General features: G+C 39.6%; 1 protein-coding gene across 3 annotated transcripts in view; it reads left to right on the top strand.

The window, feature by feature from the left end:
• The window catches only part of ASTN1 (astrotactin 1), a 325,634-nt gene that overhangs the window by 209,407 nt on the left and 93,660 nt on the right, over window positions 1-22,567 (top strand). For all 3 annotated transcript variants that reach the window (XM_075182193.1, XM_075182195.1, XM_075182194.1), the window contains one exon: window positions 9,173-9,346. In XM_075182193.1, coding sequence (XP_075038294.1) covers window positions 9,173-9,346 — 174 coding nt within the window. The remainder of the gene's footprint in view (window positions 1-9,172; window positions 9,347-22,567) is intronic.

Raw genomic sequence — 22,567 nt, 5'->3', positions numbered from 1 at the left:
GAGGGTGCCGCCCCTTTCGGCTTTACCCTGGCCTGCCTATGTAGTGGGAGGGGCCACCAACCTGCTGTGGCCAACCCACCTTCTGCCGCTATGTAACGAACCCCAAAGACGTTGCTTTGCTATACAGGGACTCACAGCTCTAACTTGCCCTCTATTTTAGCCAATCAGTATTAATAAGATATAATGCATGTATAAAAGTTTATCTTTCAAACAAACTCATTTACTAAATAAAGGACAATCTGAAAAGTAAAGCTGGTATCTCAGTATTCCAATTATTCATAAATATTTTTTACCAGAGTAAGTCTAGTAGTTTGTTCATATTATGTTGAGCTGATGGACTGTAAATAGTAGAAATTAGTTTTTTTAGGCTATGATACCATTTTTTGATTGTGTTATAATATAATAATAGCGTCTTTGGATGATTATAAGGGGAACTACTTGAACTCAAATTGGGATGGATTTCCCTAATTATTCGTCTCATTCATAACATTGACCACGACAAGATGGAGTGTTCTCCCTCCTGTGTTTAACTCTGAGAAGTGCACACAGTGCAATATTAGACTAGTCAAAAGTTTTAAAGGGCCCATTATGCATTCTCCTACTGTCGTCTTCATTAGTTTTTTTTATTATTATTATTTTAATAATTGATTGGATGTATTATTATTAATGATTCACATTTAAAGTGATTTATTAAGATTTGTTATTATATTTTATATTGAATTTTGCATATATCTATTTATTGCAGAGGCTCAATCTCCCAGGTTTGTGTTACCTATACTTACTCTCAAGCACTGTCCTAATTTTTTTTAGTTTGATGACTCCAGTTTAATCATCAATACTCAAGTACTGATTATTCCAGGGTATGATACAAATTTAATCTGCAATATTCAAACGCTGAGTATTCAAGGGTATGAAACCAGTTTAATCTACAATACTCAAGTACTGATTATTCCAGGGTATAACACAAATTTAATCTGCAATACTCAAACACTGAGTACTGCAGGGTATGATACCAGTTTAATCTACAATACTCAAATACTGATTACTCCACGGAATGATACCAATTTAGGGCCTCATTTAGAGTCGTACGCAATGTGCGTCTAAGACGTGGAGGATTGGGAGTGTGCCGCAGCTTGGTAGGGTATTATGAGGGGCATGCAACCCCAGTTGCATCCCACTCGTAATACCCTACTGAGCTGCGACCAGTTTGTGCAGCTAGCTAACTATTTTCGCCACCTAATTCCTGCTGCACATATTTAGCCCTTTTTTGACGTGTGTTGCTTCTGCGCCTTACTGCGTCCAGGACTTACAGCGTTACGCCCACCGTGTCTATATCACACAAGTTCACGCCTTCACAATTCCGCGTTCCGCCCTTTCCCTCATAGTAAGCCGCAAGCTGCCGCAAGTGTAATTTACGTCCAAGATGCAGGCGGATATGGTGCTTGCTGCACATGCGTGATAGTGGTTTTGTGGTCGATGCGCTTAAAACGGACTTTGCGTCCGACTCTAAATGAGGCCCTTAATCTGCAATACTCAAACACTGAGTATTCCATGGTATGAGATCAGTTCAATCTGCCATAATCAAAATACTTAGTATGGCATACTCAACTAGTATCATACCATAGAACAGATAGATGTGCGCTATTTCCAATCCATCATTCAATTCTTAGATCTGTAAAGTAGAAGTTTATATTCTTGAGATAGGATTACACTGTGAAACATTGTGACAAAGCAGTTTTGGGATCTGTCCCTTTGAAGGGCATCCATCTGCTACAAGTACTTATGTAAAAGCTTTGAGTTTTTACGCATTTCTCCTACATTTCTCATGGGACAGTGACTAATTGGGAATAAATTGACATATATATTTTTCAGTTGATTTACAGTGTTTCAGTAGTGAATAAACTAAGTCAATTTTTGAGCTGCAGATAATATGAGCTACTCCTCTTACTCATATAAATATTTATAACTGATTGGACTGGATCTTAGTACATAACGGGAAAGTACTTAATTGTGAACACCTGTACATTGTTTTTCTTTTTTATATATTGTTGAAATTTTATTCATGCGTCATAACTTATTACTATTGATCGGCTAATATAGAAGGCTAATTAGAGTGTGAGCTTAATATTTTATTTAATCCAATAACATTATTTATAGTATTCCATAGTAGGCAGAGCTAACGCCAAGTTAAATCTGTGCCGTCTGTACAGCTACAAAGCTCTGCAACACACCTCAGTGCCTTGCAATATGCACAATCTCAAACTGGGTGTGATACATGTGTTCAACAGTTACATGATCGACATTTATATGGTCGACAGCATAATATAGACAAGGTTGTAAAGTCAACAATAATGACATCTACAGTATTGTTAGGCCGACAATTCAAATGTAGACAGTATTATTAGATCAACAATTGAAATGTAGACAGTATTATTAGATCAGCAATTCAAATGTAGACAGTATTATTAGGTCGACAATAATATCCCTAACCCTATTCCTAACCTTATCCCTAACCCTAAACCTATCCATAACCCTAAGCCTAACCATATAATGCTGTCTACATTTCAATTTTCGACCTAATAATACTACTGTCGACATTTCAGTTGTCGACCTAATAATATTGTCTATATTTCAAGTGTAACTCTAATAATACTGTCTACCATGTGAATTGTCGGCTTAATAATACTGTCGACATTTCAATTGTCGACCTAATAACATTTTCTGTATTTCAGTTGTCGCCCTACTAATACTGTCTACCATGTGAATTGTCGACTGAATGTTGTCGACCTTCTGAATGTCGACCAAATGATTTAACAGTAGACTAAACAGGTTCCCAAGCAGTCCCTCTGCTCATTGTTTTAATATGTCACTTATTAAGACACGCTAAGGCTCCACATCATACATTTTGTGTGGAAAAACCATATGCTGTAGGTTTAGGGTAAATTTAAGGAGAGTAGGAAATTAAGACTCCAGGTTGTCACTAATATAACAGAATAGAAAAATGCTTCTGTATGCTCTTCCTGCAGGTACACGGAAGGAATTGAGAGTTGTTTTGCCTTGAACATCGTTTAGAGTACAAAAAGTATTTTTAAGGTAGTTTTGCTGTAATTTAGAATTTTTCGTATAGCAACCTAAATTGCCTGTTTTCTTTAGTGTTTTTGAAGGCGAGCGCCTGAATGATCCGCTCTTAGTGTCCGTCCTTGCTTGCAGTGCGCTGTCTCCTGTTATGCGGTGCTGAAAGGCTGTCAGTAACACTTAGGATGGAAAGAGCTGTGCTGTTTTCTGAAACACTTATGGAAAGACGTGTGTGCTACAATCTTTTTGGTGCTTTTACTGCTTCTGTAAAAGCAGTGTGATTTTTTTTTTTCCCTCTACCATATATCTCGAGTACCGCTTCTGCCGCCCAAGTGCTCTGCGTTCTCCTTAAATTCATGCCTCAGAGGCCTCATTATAGGCAGGATTTTGCTGCCTGCGTTTCCATTAAGACTACAAAACATCTTCCTTATTACGTTTAGTTTAGATTCTTTGATGACAGAAGATTATGCCAATGCTATTGACAAATCTTCATATCCCAGTGTTATAAAAATATTCCCAAAGAACACAATTAGTTTTCCATTTAAACCTAAATTCTGTCTGCAACGTTTAAGTGTAGCACTGACATCAATAAGTCTCCTCATCTGCCCTCTCTTGGGAACTTGCAAGGTTGTTTGCACCACCATGATTGGGGTAAATGTAGTTTATACCAGTCAAACGTAAAGGAATCTCCGTATCATTAAATCTGTCTCAAAACAGACCTAGTTAACTCTCAACATGTTCAACTTTATGGATCTAAGTTATTGAGCTATTTAATACGAAACACCCGATAATTAGATTTTCTATCTATCGCAGCAGTAGAAAATCTTTTTTCATGTAATTTATTAAGATAGTGTCACTGGGGCAGGTGGGCAATGCTTAGCTCCTCTGTATTGGTGACAGCAGTAAGTCTCTTTTTTGGCCAAGCAGAAGTCTCCTAAATCCTGATCATTTGTACTAATTTGTATATTATCCCATATAGAGAAAAACATATAAATTGCTATAAGAATTCTTATTGGTTTGGTGCACTAATTCATACATTGGTCAATGCAGTACATCAATTCTAATATTGTTGTCCATGAAGCACTTTAGCAATGACTAAATAACCCATACAATAACAAAGAACCATAATTAAGAAAAGTATTTACAAAACATACATAAATCTATTGCATTATTTTTATTCTGCAATACAATGCAAAGTTACATTTTATTTAATTGTAAATAATATTAAAACGTTGTATGTGGATAGCGGTATGCCACATTTATAGTAGTATTACGTTCCTGACTAATTATTGGTGCTGCAGTGTACAGGAGGTGAAAGCTGAGTCTTAAAAATACCAGATGTTAGTCTTGATGAGATGCAAATGATGTGATAATTAGTCCTGTGCGTACCCCTTCCATTGACATATACAGGTGTTAATGCCAGAACATAGCGTCACACTTGTAAAGTTGCACATAAATATATTTAATTGTGCCAATTTCCCAGGTTGTTTTTGGAATAGAAAAGTCTCTGTTAAGGTATGAAGATAGTAATAGCCAAATAATAATATTGATCCTGTCATCAGTGGGATATTATTTTTATAAATAATCACCAAATTTGTAAATACTTTTGCGAAAAATAATTCAATGTCAAAGTCAAATAAAAAAATGTTTTTAAAGTATTATTGTGGATTTGAGGCAACAAAAAGTACTGTTGGCCAAATGTTGCTAAACTACTATTTACTATTTGCCATCAGCTGTATTCTCTTGAATTGCGTCCCTGGTTCATAGAAAATTGATAAGTTGCCTTTTCATAAATATTGGCAATTTTGACTATGTGTGGGTAAGAGTGTTGTAAAAATGCTTATGGCCCCCAACAAACTGCTGGGCAGGGCCCCTATCTGTTCTATTTCTTGCTACAATACAGTCATAGATGGTGGCTAGTATACAAAGCATGCCTATTCTGGTGGCTAGTATACAAAGCAGGCCTATTCTGGTGGCTACTAGACAAAGCATGCCTATTCTGGTGGCTAGTACACAAGCATTCCTATTCTGGTGACTAGTATACAAAGCATGCCTATGCTGGTGGCTAGTATACAAAGCATGCCTATTCTGGTGTCTAGTATACAAGAATTCCTATTCTGGTGCCTAGTATACAAAGCATGCCTATTCTGGTGTCTAGTATACAAAGCATGCCTATTCTGGTGGCTAGTATACAAGAATTCCTATTCTGGTGTCTAGTATACAAGAATTCCTATTCTGGTGTCTAGTATACAAAGCATGCCTATTCTGGTGGCTAGTATACAATAATTCCTATTCTGGTGCCTAATATACAAAGCATGCCTATTCTGGTGATTAGTATACAAGAATTCCTATTCTGGTGTCTAGTATACAAGAATTCCTATTCTGGTGTCTAGTATACAAAGCATGCCTATTCTGGTGGCTAGTATACAAAGCATGCCTATTCTAGTAAATAGCATACTAACCAAACATCATTCAGGTGGCTAGTGTATGGCAGGTCCACCAAACTGGGGACTAGTGCATGTTAGGACCTCCAATTTGGTGATTAGTTCATGGAAAGACCTTCAGTATGTTCAGTATGGTGGGTAGCATATGACAGGGCTTTCAATCTGGTGGCTCGTGTATGTCAGCGAAGCACTTGTCCGGCATTTGCTTGTTACTTTTAGGGCAGTCCGCAGGGAGCTGTCAGTAACACCTATCTGACAGCTCCCATCGAGTGAGCTGATTTGTAAATGGTTTAGTCTGTCTGATGCTATTAGCAAACAGTGTGCTGGGAGATGTAAGCTGGATGTTACTGACATCTCTTAGTCGTGTTCCCTACGAATAATGATTATCAGAACAGAGCCAGGGAGATCAGCAGTGAAAGGGAGGCTGACACTATAACTGTTATTCCCTGGTGAGCCAATAGGGGCAGCGCTGTTTGCCTAACAAGAGAAGTTTAAAACCATTAAGTATGATTAGCAAGAAGATATATCATTCCTCAATAATAAAGTTGTTTTTCAGCTGTATCCCAGAATTCAATAGATACGATGTTAGCCTCCTAGTGCATGTAGACTTGACTTCTATTAAATATCATGTTGTACCAGTGCCAAATACTACTCCCAAATACTGAAAGCTGCCAGCTTTGTTAGAATAAGGTGTGAGTAGGGATATAATTTCTGTCCTCAGTGAGTAATAGGATTTTCCTTTAATGAACAATCGTGTCATATTCCTAATACAATTATATGTGGCCTTTTAATTAAGAAAAATTTAATGAAATGCATGTTAAATAAATGTGGGGATATGTAGTGTTATTTTCACTTATAACTTAAATAATATTTTTCATCACTTTTATCAAATTAGCATAAACTCCCTTAACCCCTGAATTATAGGTCAACTGTTTTCCTGTAAGTAAAAAAGACACCTTGCACTAGATTAACGGCTTAGCCATCTCGCTGTATGTGTTTGCTCAGCATTTAAATGGGGAGAATGGTTTAGGATACTCTAAAATTATGCAAATTGCTGCCAGCTGGAAAGGTGTTATAAAATAATAAGCAAAAATCGAAAACGTTGTTCCCTGAGAAACAATTCAACATGGAAATAATCTGCTACAGCCCTGTAAAAACCCCATTGCATGTTATTACAATGTATTGCCTTGCAATATGTTGTAGACAAACAGCATTTAAAACAGTGTTTAGTGGAAAGCTTCAGTACTCCATTTATTTAGTACATTCCTTACTTTTTACATGGAGTCCTGTGATTCTTTATATGATCCAGTGTAACCTTTCCGGTACTCTGATATAACAGTCTGCTTCTTAAACATTCATTTTAATGCAACAACATATTCTGTGCTATAAGTGTTTATATGTATCTATGTAAAAGAAACAGTTTGTGTCAATGTCTGATATTGTAGTGTAATTATTGTATGCATAGTCTGTGTATATATTTTCGTCTGAATACAAATCTGAATCTATTGAATATTTATTAACCCTCTGAAGTGTGCAGAATAGAAAAGGACACACTTAAAATGACAGTAATAGTTACAGTGGTGTGTATGATAAGTCACTTAAATGGAGAGCTTCACTGCATAGGAGGCTGTAAAGTTTGACAGATCAAGGGGTGAATTTATAGAGCTGCGGGTTTGAAAGAGTGGAGATGTTGCCTATAGCAACCAATCAGGTTCCAGTTAGCATTTATTTAGCACATTCTACAAAGTGACAGCTAGAATCTGATTGGTTGCTATAGGCAACCTCTCCACTTTTTCAAACCCACAGTTTAGTATATATCCCCCCCACCCCCCAGTGCTTCTTATAATGAAAAACTGACAGCTAATAGCAAGAACTTGTGACTTACAAAGTATTTACTGGCCAGTCCCAATATGTAGAAACAATAATTAGAAGTAATAAAATATAGTAATGATATTTTTAAACTGTTTATTTATTACTTTGTTTATATCGACATTCTTGCTCACAGCTGTATTATTAAAATACTTAGGACCTCTCCAGTCAATTTTATTTTATCAGCTTTTTAATCAAGTTGGGTTTTTTTCTTATCTCTCCACTCAGGTTAATAAACTATTTTAGATATTAGATGTAATAATCCTTCTGCTGCTATGCAACTGAAATCAACTTTCCAGCAATGAATCTCTACCTAAAACAAAAGAAAAACAAAACAAAGTTCTTATAGAGTCGGCCTTAATAACTCAATAATGTGTCGGCTGTCTGCGCAGTCTGTATCATCCTATGTGGTAATGAGATTAAACATATTGGGGTCATTTGCAATGTCCTCTGTGCACATCTTATTTTAGCTCTTTTATGCTGAACGTACACTTACGTACATCAGCGTGACTGTTGTCCAGACAATTTTTTTAATGGTAAGTTTCATGATAAGCAGGTAGGTTTGCAAGTATGTTAAGAGTACTGCTATACTTTTACTACATGCCCTGCCTGGTTGTCTGGATCTCTCCAGAACACATAAATAGGCATTGGTCATACATAAGTGGTACCATGCTGATACGTTCAATTCGCTGAAGTCATTAGGAAAAGAGAAGGGGCCTGATTCATTAAGGATCTTAACTTGAGAAACTTATTTCAGTCTCCTGGACAAAACCATGTTACAATGCAAGGGGTGAAAATTAGTATTCTGTTTTGCACATAAGTTAAATACTGACTGTTTTTTCATGTAGCACACAAATACTTGATAGCTTATTTGTACACTGAAATTTAAAGTTGATATTTGTGTGCTACATGAAAAAACAGTCAGTATTTAACTAATGCGCAAAACAGAAATCTAATTTGCACCCCTTGCATTGTAACATGGTTTTGTCCAGGAGACTGAAATAAGAATTTTCTCAAGTTAAGATCCTTAATGAATCAGCCCCAAGGAGGGCAGATACTACACCTATTCTTATGGTTTTCATGCCTCCTATGTTCCTCACTATTGCCAAGGTCTGGACAATTAGGCAGTGCAAAGGGAATTACTTTCCCCAACAGTACTGCAACCTTCAGCGACCAGGCTTTTGTTTTCCTATAGCCATTTATCAAAGAAATGCTTTTTTTTTTTAATATACCTTTTATACATGTCTCCTGTGGATCTAATGCTAGGACTATTCAGCCTTTCTAACAGTCCTTTAAAAAAAAAAAGATTTCTCACTCCATTGCATTAGTGTAGGAAACTTAAATATGTATCGTTCAAGATGTATTTCTGCTTTAGAAAAGTGTTTGGGTATAAAGAGTTCAGTTTGACATTTTACTTTGACCTTATTTATGTCACTGACACATTTACTATCATCTAGTCTAATAACTTAACAAAAACCTCCAAATGTGAGATTCCTCTAATAAAACGTATTTCACAGCTAACACCCAAAATAAAGACACCATCCACACCTGTTTTTTTATTAGTGTTACTTTTGAATATACAATTAGGAGCCCTCCTTAGGCTGCTACAATTACTAGTACTAGGTTGACAGATTCTTGGAATACAAATGAATTTAGCCGCAAATATTATTGTGCCGTTGTCATCATTTATTGTCATTTCAAAGGTGTTTGAATGAATTTAAAAGATCTGCTGTCATCTGCCACTCACATGTTTTCAGTTTATTTTTATTTTTTTTTCCACCCAGTTTTCGCACTGAATTCTGCATCCACGGGAGGTGATAACGCCAAGCTGTCTCTTATGAGCAAGTACAAAGAAAGCATGATCTCCAATAATCCAGGGGACCCCAACAACCAGCCCACCACCCTGCTGTCACACGCTGCTACCAGCCAGCATAAGAGAATCAACAGCAAGTCGCGAGGTGCCCGCGTGTGAGAGAGTCTGCGTGGGTGTAACTTTTCGGATTGCGTAAATGCCTGTTTTGCTAATTGATTTCAGTACATATGTTGAGTGGAGTACAGGGGAATATCTGTGCGTGCAAGACATATTTGTTATACTCTCTGCATAAATATGTGTCATTCCATAGTATCCATATTCTAAAGCATTTAGCATGTTTTTACGTGTACAACATACGTCTTATCATTTATCGCTAAATTTTGCCAGGTATATGCTGACAAATGGTCTTCCTGCTGCTGTTCTACATGAGGATGCATTAATAAACAGTGTTTATTTCAAATGTGCTATTTTGCGTGGCCTTTGTTAGTAGTACAGTGTTTGTGACTGTGTAAGGTTAAGTATACATGGGCAGGTGACGTCTGCCTGTGATACAGAGGAACCGTGTTCTGGTGAGCAGAGCATAAATGGCACTTGCAATCAGGATCATTGAGCTGGTGATAGTCAATACACTGATGATGGAAATGCCGACATCGGATACCCCAACATATTGAGACCGAAGGTGCTATTCCCAACAGAACGCTAATAGCGACAACTTCAAAAACAGACATCAAACAGTTCCGACGAATGAAGATCCCGGCAGCCTACAATGACGTCACTTGGAGGGCCGCACTATGATTCGTGCTGTTAAGTGGCTAATTTAAGGGGGCGCTACCTGTTCAATGTTCTTTACAAAGCCTAGTACATTGTACAGTCAGCGCCTCCTTAAATTATCAGCTTAATAGCACAACTCATAGTGTGGCCCTCCAAGTGACGTCATTGTAGGCTGCCGGGATCTTCATTCGTCGGAACTGTTTGATGTCTGTTTTTGAAGTTGTCACTATTAGCACTCTGTCGGGAATGACACCTTCGGTCTTATCATGTCGGGGTGTCCGAAGACGGCATTTCCATCATCAGTATAAGTTACCCAACCCGTGGGTGCTACATTGTCAATCAAATACCTAATGGACCAAAAGTAGATCAGGCTGTATTTAATTGTTGTTTGGTAAGGCCATGTGTGTAGTTATAGAGGGTCTGATTCATGTTCAGGCGTACGTCTGTTTGCATATCGTATCTTGTGTTGTTCCACACTATGTATGCCCAGAAACAAACATTATGCCAATGAGCGCAACCTCACGCAATTCATGTCTGAACATAAATAACACAACAGCCCATGACTTGAGAGGCAGAATGGGGGAGGGAAGGTGCGGACTAAAATAGCAACACAGATGCGGCCAGTTCAAGTCCTGTTTTTGTAGTAAATACACTTATTTTCAGACGTATCTTTTACAATCATCAGAGGGCGGGTGTAAATGCCGGCTGATAGTGATGACTGACAGAGCATAGTCTTTTATTTAAAAGTTACACATATACGTGCCAGTATCTATCACAAAATAACTATATACAACTAGGATAAACTATAAAAACACATTGTATTTTTGTACTGCATTGAAATCATCTTTATTTATATATTTAATGTGAAGCGAAATAATTTAAAAATATATATGTTTAAAAATAATTATTTATATAAATGATTGTAATGTTAACAGTTGTTCTTTTCATTTTTGATCACATAACATTTTTATGCGTTCTGACGTGCACTTTAATTGTGTTTACGCATGTGGATATACTGCAGTCTGTGTGTTTTTACGTACGGCAAGAACGATTTAGGCAAGAGGGTAGTTCTACCCAGATTGAAATGGAAACGTATCTTGAGTTACGCTAGGATATGAATATGGGTGGAACTATGTTCACGTTGCATGATATTTTTAAAAATGCAGCTTACGTTCAAATCGTGTTCTGACATGAATGAGGCCCAGACTGTGATACAATCCACATTTTTATCCACTTTGAAACTCTATTCGTACTGGGTAAACCACAGCTAGTAGGTTGACTGGAATGGAGCGCACATATTGTGTTATGGAACTGTCTCTATGTAGCCTTAGTGTTTATGTTTCTTTGTCTGTACATTGCATGCTTGGGAGGTGCTGTCCTGAAGCATTCAGCAGTAAATTAATCCATCCAGATGGGTTTGGAGGAGGGGTAGTTTAACAAGGTAAAAGTGGAACTTAATGTGACTAATCCTATGTAATGACTAATCCTGTCTGATGACCGGTCCTATGTAATGACTAATCCTATGTGATGACTGGTCCTATGTAATGACTAATCCTATGTGATGACCGGTCCTATGTAATGACTAATCCTATCTGATGACCGGTCTATGTAATGACTAATCCTATCTGATGACCGGTCCTATGTAATGACTAATCCTATCTGATGACGGTCCTATGTAATGACTAATCCTATCTGATGACCGGTATTATGTAATGACTAATCCTATGTGATTACCGGTCCTATGTAATGACTAATCCTATCTGATGACTGGTCCTATATAATGACTAATCCTATCTGATGACCGGTCCTATGTAATAACTAATCCTATCTGATGACCGGTCCTATGTGATAACAAGATCCTCCTCCACCTGGAATGTGCTCCACCAAAATTAATTCACTGTTCAATATCCAGAACAATAATCCCTCAGTTTTGGTGATCTGTGTATACAGAAGTTATGCTCCACAAAGCCCACTGGTATCTAAGAGCATAAAGTGGACCTGTTATCTAAATAAATAGATAGATAGATAGATAGATATTAGATACATAGATATGAGATAGATAGGATAGAAAGATAGATAGATAGTTATGAGATAGATAGAAAGATAGTTATGAGATAGATAGATATTAGATAGATAGATAGATAGATAGATAGATAGATAGTTATGAGATAGATAGATTTATAGATAGATAGATAGTTATGAGATAGATAGATTTATAGGTAGATAGATAGATAGATAGATAGATAGTTAGTTATGAGATAGATAGATTTATAGATAGATAGATAATATAACATTTATAGATGTGTTTGGATGTCTGTGTTAAAAACAGAAAGACCACTTTTTATCTCTCTCTTTCTCTCTTCCTCTCTCTTTCTCTCTTCCTCTCTTTCTCTCTTTCTTTCTCTCTTTATTTCCTTCTTCCTCTCTTTCTCTCTTCATTACAATGCTTCTCGAGATGCCACTAAGCAGAGAACGACAGTAAGAACAGGAGGAGTCTGATTAAACAAGATAAATATCAAATAATTTTAAAAAATGTGATTTTTACCAAATAAGCATCATGATTACTGGATTTTTTTAATATTTAATGTTAAATAAGAAACTGTATAAATACTTATATCAGCATAACATAACATGGTGTACATAGCTCATACATGCTGTATAAGCCCAGGCCTACTTATTTCCATGGCTACTCGCATATTTTTCCCACTCCGAGGCCAATATTCTTCCCGTCCTTGGCCTGTCTTTTTCTTCTCCTATACCTATATTTTTCCCCTTTTATACCTGTATTTCATCCTCCTAGGCCTATTTTGCTGTGCCACCCCCAATCAGCAAAAGGATATTGAATTACAATTTGACAACGAATTTAATTAACAGTCCACCACTCAAAAGGAGGGTGGGATGTTTGCAAAGTAACTGAGCCCAGGTAGTGACCATGGTGGGAAGATAAGGCTCCTGGCCCTTCCTTGCCAGATTATAGGCTGTGTAAAGTTACTGCACAGACTAGTAGCTTCCTACTGGTGTGTGTGTTCACACTCCTCCAAGGCTGGGTGCAGTACAGTCTTTTTCCAAAGCTGCACATACAGTGAGATCACATGCACAGCCTAGGGGAACCCAAGAAGTGGCCACAACAGGGCCCCGAGATTACTGTGTCCTTCCACAAATAGACGTTAACTCCTAAATCCCCATTAGAAGCAGTTGCTTAGCTTGCCTTCAATAAACGTATTAATCATCTGGTTAGATGGATGTGACTATGGGTTACATTACATTTATGCTATTTGCACCTTTATATTATTATAAATTGTATTGTTATTTCAATTTTATAAAGAACACAAATAAATGACCCATGCCACTGTCCTCGATGTCCCTGTAAATCTTAGGTTTTCATACAGTACGACTTGTCAGTGTTTCTTGGTGTCACAAAATTAGATTGTAACCTACACTAACAGTCTGATTGTTGTAATGTTTTCGTCAACCTGTCAGTCTTAGTGATATCAATGACACAAACTCTTTTACCCATCTAATGAATAATTAAGACACAAGGATACTATACATTTTCGCTATTTATAAAAGCTTCTTATAAATGTTAATCTCTGTCTACAAAATGAATATCTTGGCTGGGGTTATGGGAGAGAAGCTGGTATTATCCCAGCTTGCTGTCCTTTAATTGGTTTGTAAGTATATGGAAATAACTCAATACAAAGAAAGGAGTGTAGGAAGTAGAGATTACAGGTTTGTCAAGGCAGAGCTCAGACGTAATTAGTGTTTATAAGTAGAGTTGTTTGATTTGTTCAGTAAATTGACAGAATATTGCAGAGAGGACCCAATTTTTTGCATCTTTAAAGGAAATTAAATGGTTGTTTTAAGTCTTTCCAATAAAATATTAAATGTGAGTGTACATACTAAAGATGTTATCACATAAGTGGTGTCACCTGCTGAGCCAACCAATCAGATATCACCCTCTACAGCACTAGATCCTCCTCCTCTTACTAGATGTATGTGGTAGAGAACCATTGTCTGCAATGCAACTCCTGAAATAAAGCATTTTTTTTTTTTTTTTTAAAGTTTTATTTTGCAAGGTCAGAACAACAATAAGAGACGTTTGGCAAAAAGAATACAGTTGAAAGAAATAGACAAAAAGTAATCAAATCAATGCTCAGCAAAGATCCAGCGAAACACTTAGTCAAACGAACCTTTAAAAAGTAGTAGTAGCGAATGACCCCAAGTTTTTAATGAGAGAGGAGAGAAAGAAAGAGAGAGTATAGAGAAAGAAAGGAGTGAAAGAAAAAGGAAGAAAAGAAAGAAAGGTAAGAGATGACTAGATCCACTGTAAAAGGAGAGAAGTCCAAGAAATAAGTGAATTATTAGAACTGGTTATGTAAAGGGTGGGCACGCCTGAAAGAAGGATAGCCATGGACCCCAAACCTTGGTGAAAGCTCTCGAAGTATTTAGAATAATGCTGGTCATATACTCCATCCGATGAGTCTGCCAGACTCTATTGATTATGGACTGCATGGAGGGAGGGTATTGCATACGCCAGTCTGCCGCTATTTGGCAAGTAGCTGCCGAAACAATGTGCTTAATCAGTTTGTTCTGGTGCCGGGATGCCGAGGGAGCCCCCAGAGGGAGTAGAAAGAATTTGGGTTCCAGGGGAATGTCCACCTGAAGAATTGCACTAACCAGGTCTCTAATCTCAATCCAGAAGTCTGATAATTTTGGACACGACCACCATATGTGGAGGAAAGTGCCCTCCTGGGAGCACCCTCGCCAGCACCGATCTCATGCGCCCTGGAGAATTCTGCATAGACGCGAGGGCACATAGGAAATAAAGCATTTTAAGTAAAGTTTAGACGATGATTGTATTATAATTGTCATGTTGCGGGAAACTTCTTTCCTAGCTTTTGTAAAAGTGTTACTCAGTTTGGGCTTAATTTAGAGCTAGGAATAAATCCAGCCAGTAGGTAGATAAGACCTAGGTAAGTAGGACATTTGTCCCAGCATGCAACAATAAAATTGCATTGCGACATGATTCATCCAAGTGCAAACTTACACCCTTTAGTTGGATATCCTCTCAACTCTAAAGGGGTCTATTTACTGTTAAGCAGCGATAGAGCAGATTTTACGTAGCCGCTTATTGCAGTGATAGAAAACCTTCTATCTCCACAATTTACTTATAAAAATCACCGGAGCAGCTGAGTAATATTCGTCTGCACAGCGGTACAGGCTGGCGGCGTTAAGAGAAGTCTTACCGTTTCTCCAGCCTGACTTGGGGTCTCTTTCGTGACAAACACCTAATGAAAGCAAATCCTGGCAAGAAGGGTTTGATATATAGGGAGAAGCCCTATCTTTGGCAAAGACACCCACTTTTGCTAGAAATAGGGTTTTTCTCTAATTAAGGAGGCCCTTTGTGTGGAAGGTTAAGTTCAACTGCAAAGTCATTGTTTGTCCGTGGCTAGCCTGATATCGTACTCTTTGAGGCCATGTACGGATGTCCCAAAAGATGACATAGATTAGGGAAAGGGGTGCAATTACCTCTCGCAATGTTTGTTAATAGCTTGAAGTTAGATTGATTTTGTATCAGTTTAAAGCTCAATAGACAGTGTCCAATGTAATTTATTTTGTTGAGTAAGACAAAACTTGATTTATAAATGGTCTACAAAGTAATGTTTTTAATGTAACTATTGAGTTTAGTTCCTCTCCGTTTAATGACCCTAGAATAGTAAAGTCGTCTCCTGCCTCCCAAAGCAATATCTCAGCACACAGAGGTATTTACATTTAGAAGAACCAAATAATGTGCTATTTCTGGATTTTTTGGAGACTTAATTTGGCTCACATATTTTGCATGTTTATTACTTTGTGGCACCTTCTTCTGCTCTGAATATTTGCATGGGAAGATAATTTCTTTGAGAGCTCCACATGACTTGACTTTACAAATGACAATTTGGGACCCCATACAGTGGCGCACGCAGGGGGGTTTTCTGGGTCTCCAGAAACCCCCCCCCTCCGCTAAAAAGTGCCCTACATGTCGGCACTGTAGTATACAGCACCACCGCGGACGCTTCTTTGACAGCGCCGCGGCTGCTGTATACTACAGTGCAGCCAAAACGGCGCTGCCGCGCATGCGCGCCAGGTCTCTAGAATTATTATTTTTTACGGGGGCGGAGGAACCCCCCCCTGACAAATCCTCCGTGCGCCCCTGCCATATATGTTACCCATTAGGCACATTTACTTCTATTTTTGGGCAAAATTCAGCCCATCCATATGTCACTCTGATAGGTTGATTATGAGTTCAGGCCACGAAATGTGTTGCTCCACCATGTAGGCGATGAGAGTACTTAAATCAGCAGATTAGTAGATGAATTCTATTGAGAAACACCTCATTTTGGATGCCAGTACCTTAGCACACTGACAATACGGATCTATGGGGCTGATTCATCAAAGCACGCATTTGCCAATTTTAAGCGTATCGGACGCAAAACCACTCTGCACATGCCCAGAATCGGGCCATACGCCAGTAATCGCAGCCATGTCCGCTCCATCTTTGTATGCAAAGGACACTTACTACAGTCTACGATTTCTGGGAGGGAACGTGGCAGGGAAGAGTGTTTGCTCATAACCAATATACGGGCATGTAAAACTCCAGCGCACGCAGCCACGTCCGAAACAAGCTTTGGGCATCTCAAAGTTACTTGTTCTTCTGTTGTATCTCTTGCTCCAGCTACAGGGCTAGTCTAAGACCAGAGTACTTGCAATGTCTTGTATGCATGCTATAACATATGTTTGCAATCAGGAGCAACTGTAAAAATATATTTTATGTACAGTAGATAATAAGATCATCCTAAGAAATGTATTTCGTGAAAAAAAATATATAAAAAAAACTTTTTTTTTTTTTTTTAACTGATTTGTCATTAATGCTTATTTTATTAACAGGTGACATTAATTCAATATGTTTTTTTTATCTCTGTGCGTTCTTTTGCAAATTTAAAATCCACATTAGACGTATCCTGTGTGTTATGTATTAGTTGAATTCGGGATTACGGAGAGCCGATCTTGCTGCGCTCAGTATGCGTGATTTGATGAATCACGCTTTATAACAGGAGCCAAAAATCCTATCTCACATTGCAGAAAATCTGAGCAGGTCAATGTATGCTGACGGCAAACAGCCAGACTATAAGGATGGGTTTAACACTCACTTTCAGGCGTAGTGAGTGACTAGCGTGTAACCAGAGTAATGGCAATGGAGAACTGACAATATTTTGCATGTAATCACAAAAATCAGTGTCCTTCTCATAAGTCCCAATTCATTGCCGTGCACTTTCTATCCGGTTTCCAGGCTTTTTGTACGCCTTAAAACCAGATGAAAAATGCTGTAAAATAGAACTAATTGACTTCCCTCTGTCTGGTGACAGTATATTATGTTGCCCTATTTCCAGCAGAGTGCTCTGCATTTGTCATGTGCTCCCATTCAGTCAATTGAATTGTGTTGGAATGAAAACAAAAAGAATGACAATGTATGGAAAATGTGACTGAGCCTTGATGTCAGCTCGCAAGCCTGCAGAATATAGCACAGCTCCCATGCTGACAGTATACAGTACAGCTCCCACGCCCACATTATATAATACAGCTTCCGTGCCCACAGTATACAGTATGCCTCTTATACCCATATAATATAGGACAGCTCCTATACCCACAGTATATGGTACAGCTTCCATGCCCACAGTATACAGTAAAGCTCCCATGCCCACAATATACAGTATGCCTCCCATGCCCACATTATACAGTATAGCTCCCGTGCCCACATTATATAGTACAGCTCCCGTGCCCACATTATACAGTACAGCTCCCATGCCCATACTATAAAGTATGCCTCCCATACACACATAATATAATACAGCTCCCATACCCACAATATACAGTATGCCACCCATGTCCCCATTATATAGTACAGTTCTGTGGCCGACAGTATACAGTACAGCTCCCATGCCCCCAGTACATAGTATGCCTCCCATACCCACATAATATAGTACAGCTCCCATGCCCACAATATACAGTACAGCTCCCATGCCCACAATATACAGTATGCCACCTACCGTATATACTCGAGTATAAGCCGACCCGAATATAAGCCGAGGACCACAGAAAACTGGGAAAACGTATTAACTCGAGTATAAGCTGAGGGGGGGCTTTTTCAGCATAAAAAATGTGCTGAAAAACTCGGCTTATACAGGAGTATATACGGTATGTCCACATAATATAATACAGCTCCCATACCCACATTATACAGTACAGCTCCCATGCCCACAGTATACAGTACAGCTCCCATGCCCACAGTATACCGTATGCCACCAGTGTCCACATAATATAGTACATACTTACCAACAGAGGGGGCGTGACTGGAGGGCGGGACGAGGCCAATCGCGTCATTTTGGCCCCACCCCCTGCGAAAATGTAATTAACGTCGCGGGGGCAGGGCCGAAATAACGCAATTGGCCTCTTCCCGCCCCGTCCTCCAAAATGGCGTGATTCACAGAGAAACGCGTCAAATGACGCGATTCACGGTGAGATCGGGATGCGGGAGAAATGCCAGCTCGCACGGGAGACTGACCCGAATTTCGGGAGTCTCTCGGAGTTTCCGGGAGAGTTGGCAAGTATGATATAGTATAGCTCCCATGCCCCCAGTATATAGTATTCCTCCCATACCCACATAATATAGTACAGCTCCCATGCCCACAATATACAGTATGCCACCTATGTCCACATAATATAATACAGCTCCCATGCCCACATTATACAGTACAGCTCCCATGCCCACAGTATAGTACAGCTCCCATGCCCACAGTATATCGTATGCCACCCGTGTCCACATAATATAGTATAGCTCCCATGCCCCCAGTATATAGTATGCCTCCCATACCGACATAATATAGTACAGCTCCCGTGCCCACAGTATACAGTTCAGCTCCCATGCCCACAATATACAGTATGCCTCCCATACCCACATAATATAATACAGCTCCCATGCCCATAATATACAGTATAGCTCCCATGCCCACATAATATAATACAGCTCCCATGCCCACAGTATACATTATTCCTCCCATGCCCACATTATATAGTACAGCTCCCGTGCCCACAGTATACATTATTCCTCCGATGCCCACATAATATAGTACAGTTCCTATGCCCACAGTATACATTATTCTTCCCATGCCCACATAATATAGTACAGTTACCATGCCCACAGTATACAGTATACCTCCCATGCCCACATTATATAGTACAGCTCCCAGTAATGGTAGGGGGCAATTGACCCCCCTTGCCAAACCGCCCCCAGTAATATTTCTGCTACTTTATAAACCAAAGACACATCAGATGTATGACATTCATTGTATATAGAGGTGTGTTCTATACCACAACTGTGAAGCATTAGTAGGACATGAAACTCAAATCACTGCTCTGTGTTATTGTAGAACCTTGTTCTTTCCACTCTCTACGTCTTTGTCTTCCTGTTTACCTCCATTCCCTTACCCACATAATAAAACTGCCTCTCTCATACACAGCCCAGTCCACACAATGTCAGATGAGCAGACAGGTCACTATCTGTGATAAGATCAGCACCTTCATCTCCTGCTGCTGTCCACATTTTGGGGGGGGGATTCAATTTAAAGCAAACATCACTGTGATGTTAGGCTGCACATCCGGGTACTACGGCACCCAAGGGGTATTTCTGGGTACTAAGGTACCCAATATTGTGGACTTTCCCGTGCTCCTCTATGGGGTGCGAGGCACAATCTGCGATGTTACATCACAGTTCCAGAGGCACTTCACGGCACATCACGGAGAACTGATTCCAATCTGATTCACTACAACTTGTTTAACAAACAGGAGATTGATAAGTAGCTGCTCTAACTCTACTCAAATGCAACTTAACATTTAATTTATGCAATATGTAATTTTATGCAGTTTGCAATAAAATAGTCATTATTAAATATATAGGAAGTCACACTGAGACCGGTTTGATGCTTTTATGATTAGTGAGACACAATTTGACACCAAGGTTCAAATAATCAAATTTGTCCAATTATTTGGAAATTTGGTTATTTCAAGAATTTCCTTAGTAAAATAAATAAGTGCTTTGTTAAATTTTAAATGAAAATGGAAAAAAATACAAACTTAACTTTACCAGAATTGCTTGAAAACACAAACTTTGTCTAAATTAACATTTTGGATCAATTTTTCTTCTCCACACGTGCTGGTTATCTGATCTGGGGGACATCTAGAGAGAAAGTCTGCAGGGAAGTTTTAAGGCTGACAGGCTGATTATTAGTAGTACAATAGAAATGGGATTTTCCTAGAAACCAGATCTAAAATAATAGCACTACTCCACATGTATTCATGTGCTATCGCACCTTCCACCACTCATGTCTATCTCACAGTTCTCGACAGGTCTTATTAGTCAGATAGAAAGATGGATAAAGGAGTAGGGGGTCCTATGTATTCAAAGAGTTATGTTCATTACATGTAAGATTCTTAGCTTGACGTGTACTCTTTGATATATGGTAGCTGTTATATTGTATTCAGCCGCAATTTTCCCTTAACCAGAGCATTTTATATAACTTTTATGAAGTGTCTTACAACATTTGTGGTGCTATCAATAGTAAAAGTGAACAGGGGTATTTGTGGGATAAGGGGCTCATAATGGCAAAATGTTTGTGGGACATGCCTGGGATATCTTGTCCCTAATTAATACCGCCACTCAGGGTCGGACTGGCCCGCCGGGGGACTGGTCTATCCACCGGTAGGCCCTGACCCTGACCACTCCCCTCTTCATTGGTGGGGGGAGCGAGTAACTGAAGGGAAGGAAAAAAAAAAAAACCTCACGTGACTGCGGCGCCGGCTCCGTACGCACTGAATGCCGGGTGTGACGTCATCACGCCCGACATTCAGTGAGGAGCACGGCAGACAGAAGACAGAAGACAGTGGAGAAGAAAGTAGCAGATAGAAAAGGTAAGTGAGGGAATGGAAGAAAGAAGGGGGACATGAAGGCAGAGTGAAGAGGGACATGAAGGCAGAGTGAAGGGGGACATGAAGGCAGAGTGAAGGGGGAGCATGATGGCAGAGTGAAGGGGGAGCATGAAGGGGGACATGAAGGCAGAGTGAAGGGGGAGTATGAAGGGGGAGTATGAAGGGGGAGCATGAAGGCAGAGTGAAGGGGGACATGAAGGCAGAGTGAAGGGGGACATGATGGCAGAGTGAAGGGGGACATGAAGGCAGAGTGAAGGGGGACATGAAGGCAGAGTGAAGGGGGACATGATGGCAGAGTGAAGGGGGAGCATGAAGGCAGAGTGAAGGGGGACATGAAGGCAGAGTGAAGGGGGACATGATGGCAGAGTGAAGGGGGACATGATGGCAGAGTGAAGGGGGACATGATGGCAGAGTGAAGGGGGAGCATGAAGGGGGAGCATGAAGGCAGAGTGAAGGGGGACATGAAGGCAGAGTGAAGGGGGACATGAAGGCAGAGTGAAGGGGGAGCATGATGGCAGAGTGAAGGGCTAAGCATGAAGGGGCTGGAGCATGTTGGGGCTGGAGGAAGGCCTATGTATTAATTGTTGGTCCTATTGATTTAATGACAGGGCTGGTTGGAATCTTCTAAATGTACTCATTATTTTTTCCCAAATAGGGCCCTCAACATTCCAGGATCCAGACAAGCCTCAACTAAAGAAACCTGCAGGTACAGGTGGTAAAAGTGACAACAGGTAGGACAGTCTGTCAAATATTCTGAGTCTAGTGCAGGCTTAGCTAACCTGTGGCACTCCAGGTGTTGTGAAACTACAAGTCTCAGCACACCCTTCCAGCAATAATCTGCTATATATTGGCAAAGCATGCTGGGGCTTGTAGTTTCAGAACACTTGTAGTGCCACAGGTTAGCCAAGCCTGGTCTAGTGGGACAATCCCGATTTATGGTGACTGTTCTGCCTAATCTAAGGGGCAGGTCAGACTGTGTACTCTTTATACACACACTGCATTCTTTATATACTACACTATGATGCTAGCTGTCCTTCGTGGGCTGACCACTCCCCCTCTAGCGTCTAGTCTCGCCTCTATGATGGCTGGCCACACCCCCTCTGGCGGGGCCCCTAGCGTTGCAGTCCCCCGGTGGGCCCTTAATGCCCCAGTCCGACACTGCCGCCACTGTACCCCAATCGCTAATGCCATCTCAGGATGGTATTAGCCAGTAGTGTCCACAAGAAAAAAATACTTTATTATTAATAGTAAAGCATTTTTGCCTCTTATTTTATTATTTTTTTGTAACAATTTTTTACCTTGTTTTTTTTTTTTTCTTTTAAATAACTTTATTTTTAAAATTTTATGGAATCTGGAACTGTAAGCCCAAGTCCATGTTTGTAGGTTATGCCTGGCAAAGGTTGTCCCCAATGTTAGGGCTAGATTTACTAAGCTGTGGGTTTGAAAAAGTGGGGATGTTGCCTTTAGCAACCAATCAGATTCTAGCTTTCATTTATTTAGTACTTTCTATAAAATGACAGCTAGAATCTGATTGGTTGCTACAGGCAACATCCCCACTTTTCAAACCCGCAGC

This window comes from Mixophyes fleayi, chromosome 8 (genome assembly GCF_038048845.1).
Source record: "Mixophyes fleayi isolate aMixFle1 chromosome 8, aMixFle1.hap1, whole genome shotgun sequence".
Lineage (NCBI taxonomy): Eukaryota > Metazoa > Chordata > Amphibia > Anura > Limnodynastidae > Mixophyes > Mixophyes fleayi.
The sequence above is the reverse complement of the archived record's forward strand: the minus strand, read 5'-3'. Positions and strand labels throughout refer to the sequence as shown.